General features: G+C 43.2%; 1 protein-coding gene across 1 annotated transcript; it reads left to right on the forward strand.

Annotated features, from left to right (window-relative positions):
- Positions 1–4,653: 4,653 nt before the first annotated feature.
- Positions 4,654–7,247, forward strand: LOC128133491 (D-2-hydroxyglutarate dehydrogenase, mitochondrial-like). The gene is made up of 10 exons (XM_052770958.1): positions 4,654–4,685; positions 4,781–4,787; positions 4,951–5,105; positions 5,196–5,375; positions 5,486–5,579; positions 5,656–5,799; positions 6,315–6,379; positions 6,537–6,638; positions 6,981–7,069; positions 7,213–7,247. The coding sequence occupies exons 1-10, from the start codon at positions 4,654–4,656 to the stop codon at positions 7,245–7,247; spliced, it is 903 nt and encodes a 300-aa protein (XP_052626918.1).
- The last annotated feature ends 15,175 nt before the right edge of the window (positions 7,248–22,422 follow it).

Raw genomic sequence — 22,422 nt, forward strand, 5'->3', positions numbered from 1 at the left:
ATTAACTGACTAGATGTACGGGTAGAAGTTTTCGGGTTGTCACACATATCTGGGTGTTGGCCCACCCCTTCCATCTCTTTTAACCAGTAACCGGGGACTATTTCACCCCTACCACTACCACATAATACCCTAGCATGTACATATAAATCATATACTTCCTAGCATATCTGGGTGCTGGCCTCCCCTTCGGTCTCTTTCAACCGGTAACCGGGGACTATTTCACCCGTACCACTATCACATAATAACATAACATACTAGCACATAAAACATAACAAATAGTGGCATACCCTACAATTATCACAAAGACAATCATCTCAACTATAATCAATACTAGTGGGCCGACATTGGTGCCTTCGACGCACTCCTACTGGAAGGTAACTCACCTTGAGAAAGCTAAGTGTCGTATCTCAAGGCAAAGAATCCCCAACGGCTGCACCAACGACTCCCCAACTATCATTATCATAACAACACTAAGTCAAAATCCATAATACTTATTAGGGTAAAATGACAATTTTACCCCTTGTCTTATTTGGACGAGATCCAAAGCCCAATTTCCATTTTATCTTTCCAAGCCCACTAATGACCCAATTTTCTAAATTGGGCCCAACTCCTCAAATGAACCTTTCCCCAAAGCACAAATATATCCTTGACCTAAAAACTAACTCCTTATGGCCCATTAAGGCCCAATAGGTGATGAGTCTGAAGATTTGGCCCAATCCGAGGCCTAAAAGACTTGAAGCCCAAATCCTAAGAGTATGTTGAGCGTACTCCTTTGTATGCTATGTGTACAACTTTTAAGGCTTGTACGCTGCGTGTACTAGCATGTACACCCAGTGTACTACCCTCTTCAGGAATATTCTTCAAAACTACTTAATCCCTTAAGACATTAAGTCCAAATTACAGATCTGGGTCCATTAACATATCTTAGCTCATAAAGTCGGTTACTTGGTGGCTTTCAACCCATGAAATGAACCCAAACTTGGATTATAGCATCTAACTTCCATGGAAATGACCAAAACTCATGCATGGTCACAAAAGGACCTTAAAGATTGAAACTTTAATGATTATGGGACTCATATATCACTATGGGTGGCAACCCTAGGCCTAGAAACGAATTTGAATCATAAAGATCCATTCTGTGGACCAAAAAGGGTCTAAAATTCGTTTTGTTTTGAATCATAAAGATCCATTCGGAGGTTGAGGGGCAGGTAAGGAGGCTAAGGTTTGAGTCATAATGTTGTATTTATATGGCTTAAACCCTAAAAATTAGGGATTGGAGTCTTCTTGCGTACGCTGCAGGTACACCTTGGTACGCTGTGTGTATGCACCTCCGCTCCCTGCATCCAATGTGACTCTACGCCCCACGTACGCTAGACTTACGCCCATCGTACGTCTTCGAGTAACCCATTCTTATCGGCCAACTTTCTAAGCCCACAAAATAATCCATTAATCACTCCTTAGTCCAAACAAATAAATTGCAAATATTTTAAAATAAATATTACCTCAAATGATGGGCGTTACAAATCTCCCCCACTTATTTTAGACTTTGTCCTCGAAGTCTGTTGTGCCTAGAAATAGCTCAGGGTAGTGCTCCCTAATATTATCCTCCGGCTCCCATGTCCACTCCGAGCCCTTACAGTGTTGCCATTCTACCTTCAACAACTCTACCCTCTTGTTCCTTAGATCCATTGTCTTCCGATTCGGAATAGCTAACATTCGCTCGATGTAGTTCAGGCTGTCATCCACCTGAATATCCTCTAGAGGCACCACGACGAAGTCATCTACCAAGCACTTCCTCAACTAGGAGACATGAAAGTATTTGTGGATCTGACTAAGCTCGGCTGGTAGATCCAGTCAATACATAACACAACCCACCCGGGCCAATACCATGAACGGACCAATGTATCTGGGGCCCAGTTTGCCCCTCTTCCTAAATCGGATGACACCTTTCCAAGGTGACACCTTCAAGAGGAACATATCTCCTACCTAAAACTGCATGTATGATCGACGTCAATCGACGTAACTCTTCTGCCGACTATGCGCCGTCTGGAGTCTACTCCGGACCTGTTGGATCTTCTCTATTGTCTTGAGTACCACTTCGGTACTTCCCATAACCCTCTGTCCAACCTCGCCTTAGTATATCGGGGTTCTGCACTTCTTCCCATATAGCAACTCAAAGGGAGGATGGTCGATGCTGGCATAGTAGCTATTACTAGAGGAAAACTCTGCCAATGGAAGGTAGGTGTCCCAGCTACCACCAAAGTCTATAACGCATGCCCTCATCATATCCTCCAAGGTATGGATGGTCTGCTCACTCTGGCCATCCGTCTGTGGGTGAAAAGACATGCTAAAGTGCATACGAGTACCCAACTCGTCATGAAATTTCTTCCAGAATCTGGAAGTGAACCGTACGTCTCGGTTAATCACGGAAATTGGCACCCCGTGACGAGCTACTACCTCTCTGATGTAGATGTGGACCAGCTTCTCTGTAACGACCAAAAATTTCAACTAATTTAAAATTTTCGAAAACAACCCGATTCCATTAAAGTTATTACAAAAAGGTTTTCAATACAATTTGTTTTAAATATTCCCAGAATCTCATCACACTATAAACACGAGGAGCGGTACGATCACGCCTTCGCCTTGGCACGGTCTCCTGAAGAACCTAAAAAACATTAAACCAGAATTGTAAGCCCGGAAGTTTAGTGAGATATCCCCAAAATAACAACCACATATACCATACACGCATAACATGCTATAACATATCCGATCACAGAACAACCATGCACTTCGGGTCTACTGTGGTACTGGTCCGCCGCACCGGCCAACAGTCCACCTGATCCACCCTCTGAGTCTAGCCATATACCTCGAGTCTATAGTGTGATTGGTCCGCCCGCACCGGGCCTTCAATCCACCTGCTCCATTCTCCGAATCTAACCACATACATCGAGTCTGCAGTGTGATTGGTCCGCCCGCACCGGGCCTTCAATCCACCTGGTCCACTCTCTGAGTCTACAATATGACTGGTCCGCCCGCACCGGGCCTTCAGTCGGCCTGGTCCACTCTCCGAGCCTCGGCACGTCTGGTCCGCCCTCTTGGGGCCTACAGCCTATCCAGACCGCTCGCTGGGCCTTCGGGACAACCGGTCCGCCCTGGGTATCTTGGCCTACAGCACAAAGCAGGACCCGCCTCAACCCAACTCCAGTCCAAACAACCATGTGCACATATACATACAATCATATAGCAATTCACAGTCAACAAGCAGATCAAACAGATCAGATAACATATCATCATCCTAACCAGGATACCGACCTCACCGGTCACTAGCATAGCATCACCCTATCTCTCAGGATACCGATCTCAACCAGGTCTCTAACATATACCATCCTAGCTACCAGGATGCAAACATATCAAAGCAAAAACATAACAACAAATACCCAAATCTCAATCCGATAAGGGCCGACCTTGGTGCCTTAGACCCTGTTGATATAGTGAGGATAACTCACCTCGAAACTGCCGACTAAACCATCACTCGACCTATATGAGCTAGAAATAACCATGCACACTACTAGAAAACAGCCCTTTAATGACGCGCAAACAATGACACACAGTCATCTACAATACGCAAAAGTGTGTGCCCTAAAAATAATGTCATCTCTTATAAAATTTGAAGGATAGAGGACACGCATTTGTGCGTACCCTAAAACTTGTGTCAGAAAAGAAAAAAAAAAGAAATACGGAAGACGCCTATCATAAAATGTGTGTCGTGTAAGTGTGTCGCTTTATATTTTTTTTTAATGAAACACGCCTTTTAAGCGGGAAATGAAATCCCCAAAAATTAGAACCCCGCCTATTCCTTGTGAAAAATTAAAACCTTCTTCCAATTAGAAAGAAAGAAGCGCGCCTAGGGTTTTCGTCTTCTCTCTCTCTCTCTCTCTCGCTCTCTCTCTCTCTAGCCTAAAACCCAACCTGCGATTTCAAGAAAGACCTCAAGCTCAACCACTCCCTCTTCAGTTCTTCACCATTCCTGTATGACTCGTGCCGAGTCTGGACTCTATGTATCTGGAAAACAAAAACAAGAAAAAGACTCTAAAACGCCTCCCTTTCTTCCACTCCCCCATATGTGAACCAGACCAGATGACGCGATGACACCATCTCCTGCCAGACTTTCATCTCCGACATAGACGCAGCCGTCGATTCCACTCCAGCCGACGATTCCATCATAGGTAAGATTTTTGATTTCCATCACAGGTTTGGTTTTTGAACCATAATTTTCCTAGTTCGATTTTTTGAACGAGTTTACTTCTATTCTATTGCACCTTAGGGTTCGATTTGTTGTATTTAATTAGTTACAAGAAGGTTACTCCATTTAGGGTTTGTCTGGGAGAACTGCCTCCTCGTTCGTTTGATGGTGCGATAGCAACTGAAGTGGATTCTGGCTCTTCGCCCTCGAAGCGTGAATTGAAATTGGAAAAGTTAAACTCCCTGATTCAATCCCCTGAAATGATTGTTGAAGGTAAGGTAGCTAAACCTTTATTTAATTAACTTTCCTGCCCTTTCTCCTAGCATTTCGAAAATCAATTTAGCAAATGAAATGGATATTGTTTTGCACCATATAACTGATCCTAATCAAAAATATGAATTTAATAAATGATGGAATGGGTTGCTGATGGTGCCAAGATAGAGTATGGCTCGGAAATTAAAATAAAAATAGAAATAAAAGAGGAATCGACCTCAAATCCTCTTATTATCATAATTTTCATGTGGGAATTGCATACAGGGTCAAGGTTAATCATGAAAAAAGTTTTGAAAGTTGGTGTTTTCCTCTAAATCTAATGCAGGACCTGCTGTCAAGATTATATCAGTTGCCAGGTGAAATATTGTTTTTCTTTTTGTTCACTTTGCTTTTTGAAAAAAAAATCTTATATTCTTTTTTTTTGTTTGTATTAGAAACTTCTATTCCAAGCTAGACTGGGTGAAATTGAAATATTATCTCCATTTGAGTTTGTTGATCATTTAGACAGTGTCCAAAATCCATTAGCATCTTCAATTTACGACTTCTATGTTCTTATCGAGACAACCGGAAGCAATGAATCTAATGACAAGTAACTAAATTTTTTCTATTTTACTTTACCTATTTATATATTTATATATAATAATAATAATTATATATAATATGTATCTGAATTTTGTAGAGAGAATGTTAAAGGTTTTCTTGTGGATGCAATGAAAAGTGGTTTAGTAAGTGATGGAGCCATATCACATGATTTGAATCAAACATCATCATTTTGGCAAATTCGTGAGGGAATTCCAGAAGCATTGCAGAAAGCTAGAGTTGTATATAAATATGATTTGTCAATTCTAGTTAAGAAAATGTATGATCTTGTTGAAGAAATGAGGATACTTTTTAGTTAAAAGTTAAACTTTTTTTTTGATGAAAATTATTTCAATTTGTTATGATTTGCTAATTTTGGTTTTAAAAAAGAAAAACAGGTGGTAAAGCAAATGTAGTGGGATATGGTCACCTTGGAGATGGAAACCTTCATTTGAATGTGTCGGGCTCCCAGTATGATGATGTTGTAAGATTTTTTATTTTATTTTTCAAAAATATGAAATCAAATTTTTTGCTAATTGTTACAATAAAAAAAAATACAGATTTTGGTTGAAACTGAACCATTTGTGTATGAATGGACATCAAAGCAGTATGCGAGTATTAGTGCTGAACATGGATTAGGTCTTATGAAAGCTAAAAAGATTTACTATAGTAAGTCAACTGCAACTAACTGTATGTCTACTTTTGTATTATTATTATTATTATTATTATTATTATTATTATTATTACCTTTTAGTCTTTCACTAAGGTCTTGTTTTTGTTTTACTTAATGGACTTAATAGTTCAAGGCCTAATAGATACAAATATATAGATTAGCTTTTTTTTTTTTTTTTTTTTTTTTTTTTTTTTTGTAAACTCTATGCATAAATCATATCTTAGTGGGTTAAGACATCCACAATAGCATCAACTATCCCCATCTAAATAGGCAACACAAATAGTGTTATGATTATAAATTTATAACATAATACAATGTAGCTGAAAATATATATATATATATATATATATATATATATATATATATATATATATATATATATATATATATTAACTCTACTCTACATTGTTGAAGAATAAAAAGTTCTTAATAAGCCATATAAGACTATAATAAGAACATATGTTTTCTTGTTAGTTTTATGAATATTAGTTTAATTAAATTTGTGAAATTTTTGAAATTAATTGTGTCATCAATGTCTTACCATAGGAGCTGCTTCGAATGCCCCATCAACTGTTGAAAAAACAACCATCCAGTCTCTATGACAGAGAAAGGCATTGCAAAACTTGGTCCTCATGTGGCAACCATGGCTGAAGTCGAACGCTTGGATGCTCATGAATGTGAAGTGCTCTTTTTAGATCTTGGATTTTTGGGTTAAAAATTACAATGAATGTTGTATTTATTATCCATATTTTGATTACTATCTACCAGACATAGAGGTGAGGATGCTGGTGATGGGAGGGGTACAGCCAATGACTTGTTGGAAAAAATAGCATCACTGGAAAGTGAGGCAGAAAAGTCTTTTATGCACAGGTTTACACTTGAAATCTCTCATTTTTACTTACATGTACAAGAGGAAATTTAACTAACAATCATCATGTGTAACCCAATTCCTTTGATCCTTGCTTTAGCTGTTACGGTAATGGGATTTATCCAAGTTGATAAGATTACAGATTATAGTCTAAAATGTTAGTCTAAAATGTTAGTTGAAGACAGGGGTTTTTCTAGTACTAGGTTAATTTTTTTTAATCTTCAATAATATCCATATCATATTACATTATATTACTAAATTATGATTATAATTATGGGTTTGGTTATAGATTTCCATGGCATTGCAATGTATTAAATTTCTTTAAACTTATCTTTTTTTGCTAGGTTATTTTCGAGTTGCTTCTTAAAATTGAAAGATGCAATATCAGAACATGAATATTTCTGGTTAAAAGTTGTTTTAGTTGCTCTTACAAGTAAGCATTCTCCTCCATCATCTTTTACATTGTTTTAGTTGAAGGTTAAAAGTTGGTTTTAGTTGCTCTTTACAAAATCCTAATAAATTTGTTCGGATCGTTGGTTTATGTGAATCTAATGGTTGCATTATTCACATTTTCAGGTCTTGTTGATGTGTATACTTCTTCAGAAAGTTGATAACATGACTTATGTTCGTGATAAAATCGTCTAGATGTACAAACAAGCAAATAATCTAGATTTCAAGTATTCCAGCACCTTGATAATTATTACATTGCTATGTTTCACATTTAACCCTATTTTCTAATATTGTTTTGGTTGAACATGTTATTCCTCAAATTTTAACAGATTCTTGAATTGTGACTCACCCCTGTAGCTTTCTGAATGCAGGCTTATTTTGGTGCTGGATTAAGTGGAGTTCTAGCTTGGTGTGTGCGAGTGGGAAGGAACCAACCCAATGCCCCCGAAGTTTTGGCACCTTCCATCTTTACTTCCTATGTATCCAGGTTAATCTACTCGTATTTATTCATGTCTCAAAGTGTGTATTCCAATATCAGGTATCATGATTTGTGTATTTATAAAATTTTGAAATAGGGTTTTGTTCAATGCTTTAGCTGTGTTTGCTCTAAGGGAGATCAACTTATCAAAAGTAAGTTATTGTTTCACCCTTTTATTTAATATTTTTGTGATTGAATGAAAGTCTTAATGAAAGTAATTGACAACCCTTTCTCTGTAAATGATGTTGTGATTGTGGGAGAGGTGTTGTGTTTTTCTCTGTTGCTAGGTAACCTTCTCAACAACAACATTCTACTTAAGTAGGTGAGTAATCAAGATTAAGGAAGACTTGTAATCATGTTTGACATTCCTTTCCAGTAAGAAACAGAGTTGTATGATTATTTGTTAGTTTTATAGGAATGTATAACCCATATTAGCAATGTATTATTTTTGTTTGACATTTGAATGATTCTTAGTATGACATTACAATTTGTGCAATTTATTTTATTTTTTGAGTATGAAATTTTATTTTATAATATGCAATGGATTGTATTTTTAGTATATGGTATTTTATTTCTATTATGAGAAATTAAATGCAAATTTTATTTAAAATAAATATATAAATTTTTTTTTAACATTTAAATTTACGATACGCAAAAATGTGTGTCATCTTCATTTATGACATGGCCTTTCTTGACAGGGGCTTTCTTGATACGCATTGTGTGTCATTAACACGCGCGTCGTAAGGTTACGACACGCGAATGCATGTCGTCTTCCTTTATGACAGGGCCTTCCTTGATACGCATTGCGTGTCGTAAACGCGCGTCGTAAATGAGCGTCGTAAATGCGCGTCATCTATAGACGACGCGCAAAAGCGCGTCGTCTCTCTTTATGACAGGGCCTTCCTTGACACGCATTTGCGCGTCGTCTGAGCCTTTTACAACGCGCAATGAGCGTCGTAAAAGGCTGTTTTTCTAGTAGTGGCACCACCGGATTCCCGATCCGAGTCCAACTCTAGTCATTCTTTTGACAGAAAGACACATTCTTCAGAGCAACTCCCATGAGTTATCCTCTTGCAATCACATGCACATGCTGAACTAGCTCTTGCACCCTTAGGTTGGGAAACCCGATATACTGATGACATCTCCAAACATCCCCCAGGATGAACCACTACTACATACGCACTTCCCTGATCAGAATCACACTGAGATCCTGAGACTCCCTCCCTGCATCCCTTCCGAGCCTCTTGGCTCTATACCCGCAGAATTCCTTCCGCGACCTCAGCAGACATCCCAAACCGGATGCGATTCCATCCCACTGCCGCAAACACGCTGCTCAATGACCATACTCGGATCACTCTAATCATAACTCTGCTCTGCCGCTTTCAATTCCGTAAACTTGCACTCCCTCTCGGAGTTACACTCCTCTCTCATTCCTTTACCAAGGAATCCACTTGGCCGCCTTGTCACTCCAACAAGTGCCACGGTGCTCGCGCAACGCTGCACCACTCCTTCATAGTGTAACCGCTATCCATCCAACACACATGCTCTGACTCTGATCGCGGGGATCCTCAGGCCCATGCACTATCTCAACTAATCAAGATCAGTACCCGGGGCCAGACCTTCAAATGCTATCACACCGCAACATACACAAACCATATCCTCGAACCGATCCAACAATACCTGCAGAGTCTTCAGCATGGCTGGACCGCCTTACCAGGGCTTCAGCCAATCTGGACCACTCTCAGAACCTTCAGTCAATCTGGACCGCTCTCTGTGCCTTCAGTTTAGCTGGACCGTTCTCCGAGCCTTCGGCCTGACTGGTACGCCTACCGGCCTTCAGTCTATCTGGACCGCTCAACTAGCATTCATCATTCCGAGCTATCACTCTGGGAAAACTTCCCATGCATACCGTTCTAGCCCTCTAGGGGTTCCGAACTCTATCTCCATCACACAACTCAATCCCGGCCTGATCCCAGACCCTCCGCAAATAAGTACCTTTGGTCTGTATTCTACCCCGCATGCCTGCCACTTACTCATGCCAGCCTATGCTCTTGGCTGACAGAACACTGCTGAATCCCAGACAGCTCAACAATCTCACATACTCATCGATCATCCGGAGAATTTTCGAATTCTCCCCCACTTAGGGCACTGACTATCAACCACCGGTCACTATCACCGACCTCCCAAAACAACCCTGCACAACACCACACTTACACGCGGACTGATTTCCCACTAGCACTAGCAACCTTCACAAAATCACATTTCCACACTGATCCTCCCGCTCGATAGAAACTCAATCAGCAGCTAACCACTCCTCAGAAGGCAGATGCTACCCGACATTCAGACCAATGCCAGATTCCCACTAATAACCCCATGAATGATAACCAACGAAATTCCCAACACTAACCTATAATCATGCCATAACTCTGTAAAACAACAAATACCACACCAAGAATCACACAAAGATACTAGCACATAAACAATACTCCACAATAATCATAAGATAACAAGACATCAAGGAAGAAACATACCCGTAGCTGCATCAGGCACTGATCTGACCTCCTCTGCTGCAAGCTGAAAAGCACGACCCTGAGCCCTTGGGAGCTCCGCTCCACCCTGACCTCCACCCGTGATCCTCAAAGTGGCCGGTGCTGGAGCCTGCACCGGTCCTGCAGCAAGCTGTGGACAATTGACCCTCAAATGTCCAACCTGATGACAATGGTAACAAATCCTCAAATCCCGAACCGGCGCTGACTGCCGACAATCCCTCGCATAGTGCCCCTCCTTTCCGCACTTGCGGCATGCACCACCGGACCTACAAACTCCGGTGTGACTCCTTCCACACTTCCCACAAGTGTGGCTACTCAGATCCCCCACTCTAGAATCAACGGTCTTGGACCGTTTTGGCGCCGGCTGCAATTGCACTGGAGCCTGCCTCAACTCACGCATCTGCAACTCAATCTCTAACTCGCGCCGCCTGGCGGCCTCCTGCAAGTCCAACAAGGTCTCGCACCTCTGCGTAGACACAAACTATCTGATACCCCTCTTGAGCATGCTCAGATATCGAGACATCTGAGCCTGCTCCGAAGCGAACTCAGGGCAGAACATCGCCCTCTCAATGAACATCCTGGTGATTTCAGTCACCGACTCTGAATCCTGCTTCAGCTCAAGGAACTTCTGAGCCAATCTCTCCCTCTTAACTCGCGGAACATAGCGAGTGCTGAACATCTCCCTGAACTGATCCCATGAAACCGCACCCCTCTGCGCATCCGAATATGACCCCGTGGTCAATCTCCACCAATCCTTCGCCCCGAGCCTCAACAGGTTCAGAGCACACCTCACCCTCTACTCAGCAGGGCATGAACACATGAAGAAACACCCCTCCATGTCCGATAACCACCTCATAGCGACAATCGGGTCCTAAACTCCATCGAAGGTGGGAGGCTTCGTATTATCGAAGTCCCGATACTGAAAGCCCCGACCAGTTCCTCCCCCTGCCGCTGCTACAGCTGCTGTAGCCGCCGCGGCAGCCGTCTCTATGAGAGCTGCATAGCGCTCATCAAAATACTCAACCATGGCGGTCTTGATCGACCCAAACAGCTCTGGCAACTCAGCCCGAAACAACTCAGCAATCTCATCACACAGGATCTCACGAATCCTCGCATCCAACTCGCACGTGCTCATCTGACCAATAACCTCGGGCGGTACTGTCCCGCCCGAAACTCCCTCTCCTGCTCCCGATCCTGATCCGGATCCACTCCCAGCATGCCTCAGAATCTCCATACTGAAAAACACCACACAAGATCTCAGACACTTCCCACTATCCTGGGAACCAACTCTCTCAACCCAACCCTAGAGGTCATGGTTTCCCTGATACGCATATGGGTCATGTGCTTTTAGTAGTACGGGCCCATACTACCTTCCACACCTACCCATATTTGTATGAAGTACTACCACAACACCCTAATGAAAACATGCATAACAACGCTCAACCCTCAAAACTAGAGGAACACTGGAAATCTCTCACAAGGAAACCCTAGGCTACAGGCATCACAAATCAGGCAACATTATCATGAAATCCTGAAGGTCCCTAGCCTAGCACTAGCATGCTGTTCTAAAAAAGCTCAAAAACAAATATCATGTATGGTATTTTGGGGTTACTTACTGGCTCCTGCTGATCGTACCTCCGCGTCCTCCTTTACTCATTTTGAAAACCATTTTAAATACTCTTTTGAAAACTCTCCTCGATTTGAGACTGGAGTCACATGAGTGTTCCTCCAATTCACTCAAACTAAGGCTCTGATACCAACTTGTAACGACCAAAAATTTCAACCAATTTAAAATTTTCGAAAACAACCCGATTCCATTAAAGTTATTACAAAAAGGTTTTCAATACAATTTGTTTTAAGTATTCCCAGAATCTCATCACACTATAAACACGAGGAGCGGTACGATCACACCTTTGCCTTGCCACGGTCTCCTGAAGAACCTGAAAAACATTAAACCACAACTGTAAGCCCGAAAGCTTAGTGTGATATCCCCAAAATACCAACCACATATACCATACACGCATAACATGCCATAACATATCCGATCACAGAACAACCATGCACTTTGGGTCTACTGTGGGACTGGTCCGCCACACCGGCCAACAGTCCACCTGGTCCACCCTCCGAGTCTAGCCATATACCTCGAGTCTACAGTGTGATTGGTTCGCCCGCACCGGGCCTTCAATCCACCTGGTCCACTCTCTGAGTCTACAGTATGACTGGTCCGCCCGCACCGGGCCTTCAGTCGGCCTGGTCCACTCTCCGAGCCTCGGCACGTCTGGTCCACCCTCTTGGGGCGTACAGCCTATCCGGACCGCTCGCTGGGCCTTCGGGACAACCGGTCCGCCCTGGGTATCTTGGCCTACAGCACAAAGCAGGACCCGCCTCAACCCAACTCCAGTCCAAACAACCATGTGCACATATACATACAATCTAGTAGCAATTCACAGTCAACAAGCAGATCAAACAGATCACATAACATATCATCATCCTAACCAGGATACCGACCTCACCGGTCACTAGCATAACATCACCCTATCTCTCAGGATACCGATCTCAACCAGGTCTCTAACATATACCATCCTAGCTACCAGGATGAAAACATATCCAAGCAATAACATAACAACAAATACCCAGATCTCAATCCGATAAGGGCCGACCTTGGTGCCTTAGACCCTGTTGATATAGTGAGGATAACTCACCTCGAAACTGCCGACTGAACAGATAACCCAAGCTGCTCCGATCACTGATACGGTCTCCACCTCTGGACAACTACCAAGGCACTAAATTCAAAACAATATCCAACAATTACCAAAATGCCCCTGGAAATCACTCGTCAACCCCTGGTCAAAGACAAGGTCAAAGTCAACCTCTGACTGACTCTACTCGCCGAGTCAACCCGATGACTCGCCGAGTCGCCATGCTCAACATTTCCTTCAATCCGCGACCCAACTCGCCGAGTTACCCCGAGACTTTCCGAGTCCAACAACTCTGAGTCCACTCACACACAACTCACCGAGTCATCCCTTGACTCACCGATTCACGGCTCAACCAGAAAGATTGGGACTCTTCGACAAGACTCGCCGAGTCCAAGAACAGACTCGTCGAGTCTAAGGCTACCTTCATCCTACTCGCCGACTTGTTCTTCCAACTCGTCGAGTTCCAGGCCATCTTCAAGCAACTCGCTGCGTGCACCCATGTGACTCGCCGAGTACCACCGGGTCTGAATCCATACAGAGGCTTTCCAAGCCATGCAGATGATCCAAACCATAGATCTACCCTTCCTAAGGCCATCCATCACGTAAAGTAGCAAACTTTACATGAATCCAAGGAGATCTAGGCACTTAACACTCTAGGGCTAGGGTTTGGGACAAGATAACTCCTTCAATCACTCATAAACTGGGACTTTTCTGCATTCTAGCCCTTCTCCATTCCAAATTTGAGGTAGCAACCTCAGATCTAACCTCTAAAGTCCAATACACCAAAGATATGATCTCTAAGACCCCCAAAATGATGAATCTAAACAATAGCAGCTCAAACAATGAAATAATACCTCAAAAGGAAGCCCGAAGAGAAGATTAATCCGGATCCTGCAAAGCCCTTTGATCCAAGTCTCTTCTCCTTCAAGATTTCTTCAATCAACCACTTCCCCAAGCTCCAATTCACTCAACAATGGTGTTTTCTCACGAAATCAGGGCTTCTGGGACTCAAGGGGTGATAAGGAGGCTGGGGAGGAGACATAACATTCTTTATATAGGGCTCAACCTCCGGATTTAGGGTTTTCTCCACTCAGCACCAACTCGCCGAGTCCACCCATGCTACTCGCCGATTTGGTAACTTACATGCGACTAGAGTCGCGACCCTACTCGCCGAGTCCACCCATGGACTCGCCGAGTCGCTCTTTCCCATTTTACCCTTTTAGCCCTTCAACTTTACTCTTGCTATTCCGGGATGTTACATTCTCAGCCGATATGCTCTCCTGACTCGGTATGAAATGGGCACTCTTGGTCAACCGATCCACGATCACCCAAATCGAATCCACTCCTTGTGCAGTCCTGGAAAGCTTTGTGATGAAATCGATAGTAATATCCTCCCATTTCCACACAGGGATGTCCAACGGCTGCATCTTGACGTGAGGCCTCTGGTGCTCGGCCTTGAACTTCTTTCAGGTCAAGCACCTCTCAACGTACCTGACTACATCCGACTTCATGAAGGGCCACCAGTAATCAGGACGAAGATCTCTATACATCTTCGTCGCCTCAGGATCGATGGAAAATCTGGACTTGTGTGCCTCCTCTATCAGGATCTGCGCACACCACCTATGTACGGGACCCACACTCTACGATGAAGTTTCAATAGCTTGAGGCTATCATAGTCAAAGGAGGACATCTAGCCCACGATACACTCACACTTATGGTGTTCCTCCTTCATAGCCTGCTGTTGGGCCTCCTGGATCTTCTCCAGAAGCGGAGCCACTACTGTCATCCTCAGACGGATGTCTCTGATCAGGGCTACGAATGCCTTGTGGCTAAGTGCATTGGCCATAACATTAGCCTTCTCCGGGTGGTAGAGGATCTCACATTCGTAATCCTTCAACACATCTAACCACCGACGCTGCCTTATGTTCAGATTCGGTTGGTCAATGAGGTATCTCAAGCTCTTATGGTCCCTGTAAATGGTACAACAGACCCCATAGAGGCAGTGTCGCCAAATCTTGAGGGCAAAAACAACCGCCCCCAACTCTAAGTCGTGCTTCGGCTAATTCACCTCGTGAGGCTTCATCTGCCTCATGGCGTAGGCGATGACGTGTCCCATATGCATCAATACCAAACCCGAAACCGAGATGGATGCATCACAGTAAACTAAACAATTATCCACGCCCTATGGCAGGGCTAAGATCGGCGCCTCGAACAACCTTTGCATCAACGTCTCGAAAGCTACCTGTTGCTCGGGCCCCCAACGAAATACAACAACCTTCTTCGTTAGCTGGGTTAGGAGTACCACTATCTTGGAGAAATCCTGAATGAATCTCCGATAATAGCCTGCTAAACCGAGGAAACTCCGAATCATAGATGGAGACTTAGGAACCTCCCATCTCATCACATCCTCCACTTTGGCCGGGCCGACCAAAATACCGTTCTGGTTGACAAGGTGTCCCAGAAACTACACCTCGCGCAACCAGAACTCGCACTTGGAGAACTTGGCATACAAGCTCTCCCTGCTCAGGGTATCCAACACCTCTCGCAAGTGCTCCTCATGTTGCTCTTGCGTCTTGGAGTATTGGTGAGCCCAAAGGGCATCACCACAAACTCATAATGGCTATAACGAGTCTGGAAAGCAGTCTTCTGTACATCCTCATCTCTGACTCGCATCTGGCGGTAGCCTGAACGCAATTCTATCTTGGAAACCAAGATGCCCCTTGTAGCTGGTCGAAGAGATCATCAATCATCGGGAGTGGGTAACGATTCTTCACTGTTACATTATTCAGCTCTCGGTAATATATACACATCCGATGCGACTCGTCCTTCTTCTTCAAAAACAGGATAGGGGCTTCCCAAGGCAAACTGCTCGGCCTAATGAATCCCTTGTCTAACAGATCCTGCAGATGTGTAGAGAAATCCTGCATCTTAGGAGGAGCCAACCGATATGGTTCCTTGGCTATTGGAGTCGCACCTAGGACTAGGTCGATCCTGAACTCCACATGTCTCTCCGGAGGTATCCTAGGCAACTCCTTTGGAAATACGTCCGACTACTCTCGCACAACTGGCACATCACTCACGGCCGCCTTACCCGCCTCTCGGGTATCCATAACGTAGGCGACATACCCTGTGCAACTCTACTGAAGGTAGCGCCTAGCCCTTACTGCTGAGCACAAAGTTGGTCCACGTTGCGGCCCCTCTCCCTGAATCACCAACTCTCCCCCACTTGGGGTCCTAAAACGTACCAACTATTGCGCACAGTCGATCACTGCCCCATTAGGGCTCAACCAATCCATGCATATGATGACCTTGTTCCCACGCAAAGGAATGGGAACCAAATCCATGAGGTAACACTTGTCATACATCCTCAAAACACAATATCTTTAGACCTCTAATGCCCGAACAGATCGGTCGTCGGCAATCTCAACCTCTAAAGGACAATCCAACATGCCTGAAGACTCAGGAAACCTCTTGTTAAGTGCAAGAGTGACACATGATCGGGTATCCCCTGTTGAGAGAAAAACTTTGAGACACACTTAAACAAAAATGGTTAGAACAAGTATATAGCGGAATAGTTAATCTCGAAGGATCTGTTAGCTCAACAATAATATTTATAGTTAGAGGTTAGTGAGTTAGATGCGGAAAGTAAAGTAATGTAAATGAAAACAACTGTTATATCAAGAATACATGTAAGTTGATTCATAACTTGGAATGCATTCAAACCAAAGTTAGTAAGTGAGATCAAACTAAGTGAAGAAGTCACAAGGACTTGCTCCGAAGAGAGATTATGATCAGATATAGTAGTAAGAAGTGATAGAGGAAAGGAGAGAATTTTGAGATAAGGAGTAAAGATACTTGAAGATGCATATTTGATTCAGAATAAGTGACCTCTATTTATAGAGACACAAACATTACAAAGGATAACTTTTAGAAGTAGCCATGCAAGGCATACTGGAAAATAGAAAGCATAAAGAAAAGACAAAATAGACTAAGTACAAAAAAACTTATTGTCTTCAGACTTCGGATGACTGCGGTAGCAAGTTGGCTGCGGTTCCAGGAAAGTTCAAGAGAGTCACTTTCAATGTTCTAACAATTTCTCCCTAAGTGACCTCTTTAACTTTTATCACTTATCAAGACAGAGATGCTTGATTAGGATCCACCAAAACTTCCTGACACTTTCTAACCAAGTGATCCTCCTTATAATTTCAAACTTCACCTCTGGAGTGGTATATTTTGACTTTTCAACTGCGGTCCGATAGATGTCAAGCTGCTTCTTTGTTAGACGATGAATAGCAGAGGTAGGGATGAAATACTTGACATTATCGTTTCTTCTTTTGAAGATGACACCGAGTTCAGGAAAGTTGGATGAACCTAAGGGTGTTTCTTCAAAGCTTTCAGAGGGCATCGGTGCTGGATCAAGTGGAGGTAACTCATGCTTCTTTGCAATGATAGGATAGATATCTGCATCGATTTTAGCAAAATCACATACATTATCCATCAAAAAGCTGTTTAGTCTATCAAGTGCAATTTGCATCTTCGGATATTTCTTTGACTTGCCCTGGAACACTCTTGCAATGAGAAAAACTTCCTCCGGATTCATGCAAGGAAAATCAGCTTGGTTCCAGACATAATCTTGTTCCCTTCGGGTCAGAGTGTACTGGAAAAACTCTGCCTTCATAATTTTCTGGCTCTGTAGTTCACCACTGCGGATGGTCGATCATTTGACCAAATGTGCTCAAAGGGAGAAGCATGCTTTGCATAAAATTGAGAAAGTCTCTCAAATTCCATAGGCAATCGTTTGGCATCTGGAAGGCTTTGATCAAATGGCTCAAACACAGTGAAGTATTTTGCATTGGGTGAGATAGGGATATCCCAGTAACCATCAGTAGGAGGCTCAGTATATGTAAGATGAGGAACATAGTCTTCATCCAACAGTCTTTGGTGGGGATTAATCCAAGAATTGATAAGAGTTTCATCCATGACTGTGTCAAATCCGCATAGCCTCCAGATCTCTTCACCAAGTTTGGCTGCCCTCCAGTCTTTCTTCCTTTGGGCGGTGGTGGGAGAATCTGTTGAGCTTGGAGATGACATATGCTCCTCAAGATGTTTGAAGTGTGGGGGAGTTTCAGGTTTCTCCGGAATGTGAGGCACAGAGTGAGATGATGGTTGCGGTGAGGGAACTTTGCCAGTGATGATGGGTGGAGTTTGATGTGGTGAAATTGATTGCTGAGATTGATGATCGTGATCTAATTGATGAGACTGATGGGATTGATCTTTTTCACTTCACCCTCTTGAGGAAGTCCAAACCGGAGCTTCCTCAAGCCATGTATGAAGGCCATCAATTTTGGAGAAGGCCTCCTGAAATTGAGCCTTGATAGCGTCTGTGAGTTGTTAATTGGTTAGAGAGGAGGACTTGAACAGCAGGCGATGAATATCCTTAGTGAGTTGAAGGATTTCAGGGCCATGGAAGTTGGTTGTTAAGGAGCGTTGAAGGCGGTTGATGGTGGAGTGAAGAACCGAGATGGTAGACTCATAAGCGGGATGAGTTTCATCTATTATCTTTTGAGACTGAGAAGCTTGATCTTTGATAGCGGTTTGAAGATCATTTTTGATTGCAGTGACTTTGGAGATAAGGCGTTCAGTGGCTTCCATGAAGTCTTTGTGGTCTGCTTTGCGATTGTTGTCGAGGGATCGGATTCCCATTTCGACTTTTAAAGATATGCGCTCCGCAGCCAGTCGTTCTCTTGCTTCTAGTCTTTCTATCCTTTCAATCAGCGATTGAGGTCCAGGAAAATCCTCTGGTTGCGGTTGAGTTGCCTTGACTGCAGCCAGGATTTGATCGACTTTTGATTGGAGAGATAGAAACTCTTTTCTGGTGACTGTGTTCTTCTTCTTCTTCTTGGGCTTTGAGGTGGAGTGGTGAGAACCACTTGATTCTTCACCTTCATCGAACATCATGAGGTCGTCGTCAGAGGGAGAGGGTTTGTTTACCTCTTGTACCTCGTCATCATCAAGACCAAAGGTAGGAGCTGAGCTGATTGCGATCTCAGTACCTTCGTCTTGTGATGTTTCAAGAACTATAGTGGGAGGAACTCGGGAGGTATGTTGGGCTGCAGATGCTGCTTGAGCTTTGAGGAGTGAATCGGCCATCTGAGACATCCAGTCTTGAATATGAAGAATTCTTGCTACAGTATATGCATTGTTGATTGCATCAGCCTAATACTTAGTAACCATCTGAATTTCACGTTCCTTTTGCTGTTGCTGTTTGATTTGTTGATCCTTTCAGGCTTGGAATCCCCTTTTAAAGGAAGCATATTTCTTGATTTCGGCATCAGTAGTTGGTTGATACCGACTCCATGAATCACTTGAATCATCTCCGTCAATTCTTTCAGTGCGCACCAAGGTGTCCCTTAGGTTCACGGATCCTTGCACATGTGTGCTCACCATGCCTAAACCACCTGTAAATGATGGAAGCAAAGTAGGATTTCCGGAGCTTCCTTGGTCTCCGTGACTCGTGGTCACGTTTGGCCTCGGCTCCGTTCTGGCATGAGCGAAAGAAGTGCCCTGTGGATGGATTGGTGTTTGAAGTGTTTGGGATATGTTCAAGAGGATGGAGTCTAACTCCTCGGGAGAAAAAAAATGCAGTCGGGAAGCCCTGGAGACATTACGGCGATGTCCAAATTTATCTGCTTGAGATATAACTGGGGGGCTGTCTCCATGTTTAGATGATGATGATGATGAAAGAAGCTCACATGATGAGCTTGAGTGGTATTTGATGGTGGTATTGAATGGAGTCGCGACAATCCAAAGGACTACCTTAGCCTGCGGAGAGGCTGAGGTATCAGTCCGGTCACGCATTTGGCTAGAGGTATTGGTGGTTTTTCTTTTCTTGAGGATAGGTATTGGTTGTCTATCTTCCTCAGAATCACTGCTCGATACAGTGGTAGGTTTGGTTTTGCGTTTCTTGGTGGGTGCGGTTGGTTTGGGAGCATCCTTCTGAGGTGTTTTTTGTTTCCTTTTGGATGCCAACGTCTTTCTTCTTTGAGAAATATTGGATAGAGTAGTGGCAGACTGGACTGCGGTACCCTCAAGGATAACGGTTGCGGATGGAAGAGGCGGGGTAGAAGGGTATGGGGGCAATACCCTCCATAGCCTCAATATGGTCTGAGACATCAGCAGTCTTAGGACCAAGAGTGGAAAGAATATGGGTGGGAAGCCTGCGGATTGGTCCAAAAAGAGTTTGATCGGATGAAGGATTGTACCTTTTGAGATCTTTTGTAGTAAAAAGATTGGTGTCGTTGCCCATGGGGATGACTGTATCGGCATGAAGATCCAGGATGCACAGTGACCATAACCTAGCAAAGGTGAGTTCTGTTGGGTTTTCCTTGCGGTGTTCCTTAGCGATGTATTGAAGGAAGTCATCCCATAGGATTTGCCCGTAATTCACATCATGCTCTGTGAATATGCTCCAAACCAACTCAAGGAGCTTAAGCCCCATATTGTCGGTTCCTCCGGTTCTGCCGAATAGGCTTCGGATGATGAAGTGGCACACATATTGCCACACTGCGGGCAGTTAATTTTTCTTGAATTCGCCAATACCCTTGATTCTTTTCTGGTATCCCATTTGGTATAGAGAAGTAGTGATATCCGCCATTGATGGAGAGAAGAACTTGATCGAGGGATGAACCAGGAGATTGATGGACCTTAGAAACTTCTCCTTGGTCAAAATGACCAATGCGTCATTCACAAGATGGAGATGCACTTCTTGAGGGTTTTGGAGTGGGCGATATGCCGAGAATGCACATTTGAACAAAGTTGAAATTGGTACGATTTCTGTAAATGCATCAAAAGGTCCAAACAGAGGGTGATTCTTGAGGAACTTGATCATGAGCTTGATGGGAGCATTGTATGAAGGATGATCTTCAAATACAGCTCTGAAATTGCTGAAGGCGATTGATGGAGAGTCTGAACCTGTTGGATTTGCAGAACCTGAAGCCTTGGATTGCTTCATGGATGCATCGGATTTCACCATTGTGAGAAAAGAAAAACAGAGTTCTTGAGACTTATGGAGGTTTTTGAGAGAGACAATCGATAATCAGAAAGCGTAAAGGATTAATGGGGGAAGAAGATGGGTTTTACCCTAGGTAAAAGATAAGGAGAGGATAAAACGATGATTGGGGTTTTTGGGGAAAATCGATGAATTATGGATTGAATCTCAGCCACAAATATTAAAAACAGGTTGAAAAAGATTTTGGGAGATTTCCAAAAGGGGTTGCATTTAATGTAAAGGCGGACGCATGTTTATACGTCAGGTAATCGTGGGGGTGATGGGAGAGGAAGTGGTAACGGATGGGACGTGATTGGGAGATGGGACGTGTTTGGGAGAGGAAAGGACAAATTAAGGATGAGTTGGATGGAAATATGCTCTTTTTGTCATCATCCCTAAAATAGGTCTGATAAAAGGTTTTTTTTTTAATGAGAAGATGACAGTTTCAGGGAGAATGTTTTATTTGATTTAATGAAGGATCATTAAAGAGCACACAAAGTGTTTTTATTTATGAGTTAAAAATAGCAGTTGAGTGATTATCACAAAGATCACAGATGAAAAACTTCATTGCGGTTGGAGATGTCATTGCGGATGAACAAAGGAAAGACTGCAGTGAGGAACTGAGAGGAAAACAATTTGAACAAAAGTTAGTAACAACAGACCATTAGGACCCCTGAGAGGTACGAATGATATATGGTTGTGGTACCTAGACTGCGGTACCAAAACCATCTATCATATGTAATTCTCATTTAGAACCGCAACGGAGACCAAGGATGGTCTGTGGTAGCTAACAATTCAAAAAGAATTGCGGGTCTGGATTCATCATTCCCAACATTTGTAGGAATACATTGAGTTTTGTAGAGTCAAGTACTTTTGTAAAGACATCAGCAATCTCTTCATGAGTAGGAACCAAGATGAGTTCAATATTACCTTTCAGAATATGATCTTTGATGAAATGATACCGTAACTCAATATGTTTTGTCTTGGAGTGCTGAATAGGATTATGAGAGATCGCTATGGCACTTTCTGAGTCACAGTAAATTGGTATCCGCAGCATTCGGTACCTGTAGTCTAGTAATTGTGTCTTCATCAAAAGGACTTGGGAACAACAGCTGGTTGTGGCCACGTATTCTGCTTCTGCGGTAGATAAAGATACACAACTTTGTTTTCTCGAGGACCAGCTGACAAGTCTTCCTCCTAAAAATTGGCAACCACCAGATGTACTTTTTCGATCAAGTTTGCATCCGACATGATCTGCATCAGTAAATGCTTGAAGACTGAAGTCATTGCCTGCGGGGTACCATAGACCCAGCGATTTGCTTCCTTTTAGATACCGAAGAATTTGTTTGGCTGCGGTCATGTGTGACACTTTTGGATCAGCCTGGTACCTTGCACACACACCAGTTACGAAGACAATGTCAGGTCTGCTTGTGGTGAGGTACATTAGCGAACCAATGATACCTCTATAAGTCTTGTGATCCACAGATTCACCAGAGGGATCAGCAGAGATCTTATATCCGAAGGCCATAGGGACCTTAGCAGAAGAATAGTTGTCCATTGAGT

This window comes from Lactuca sativa, chromosome 4 (assembly GCF_002870075.4).
Source record: "Lactuca sativa cultivar Salinas chromosome 4, Lsat_Salinas_v11, whole genome shotgun sequence".
NCBI classification, from domain to species: Eukaryota; Viridiplantae; Streptophyta; class Magnoliopsida; order Asterales; family Asteraceae; genus Lactuca; species Lactuca sativa.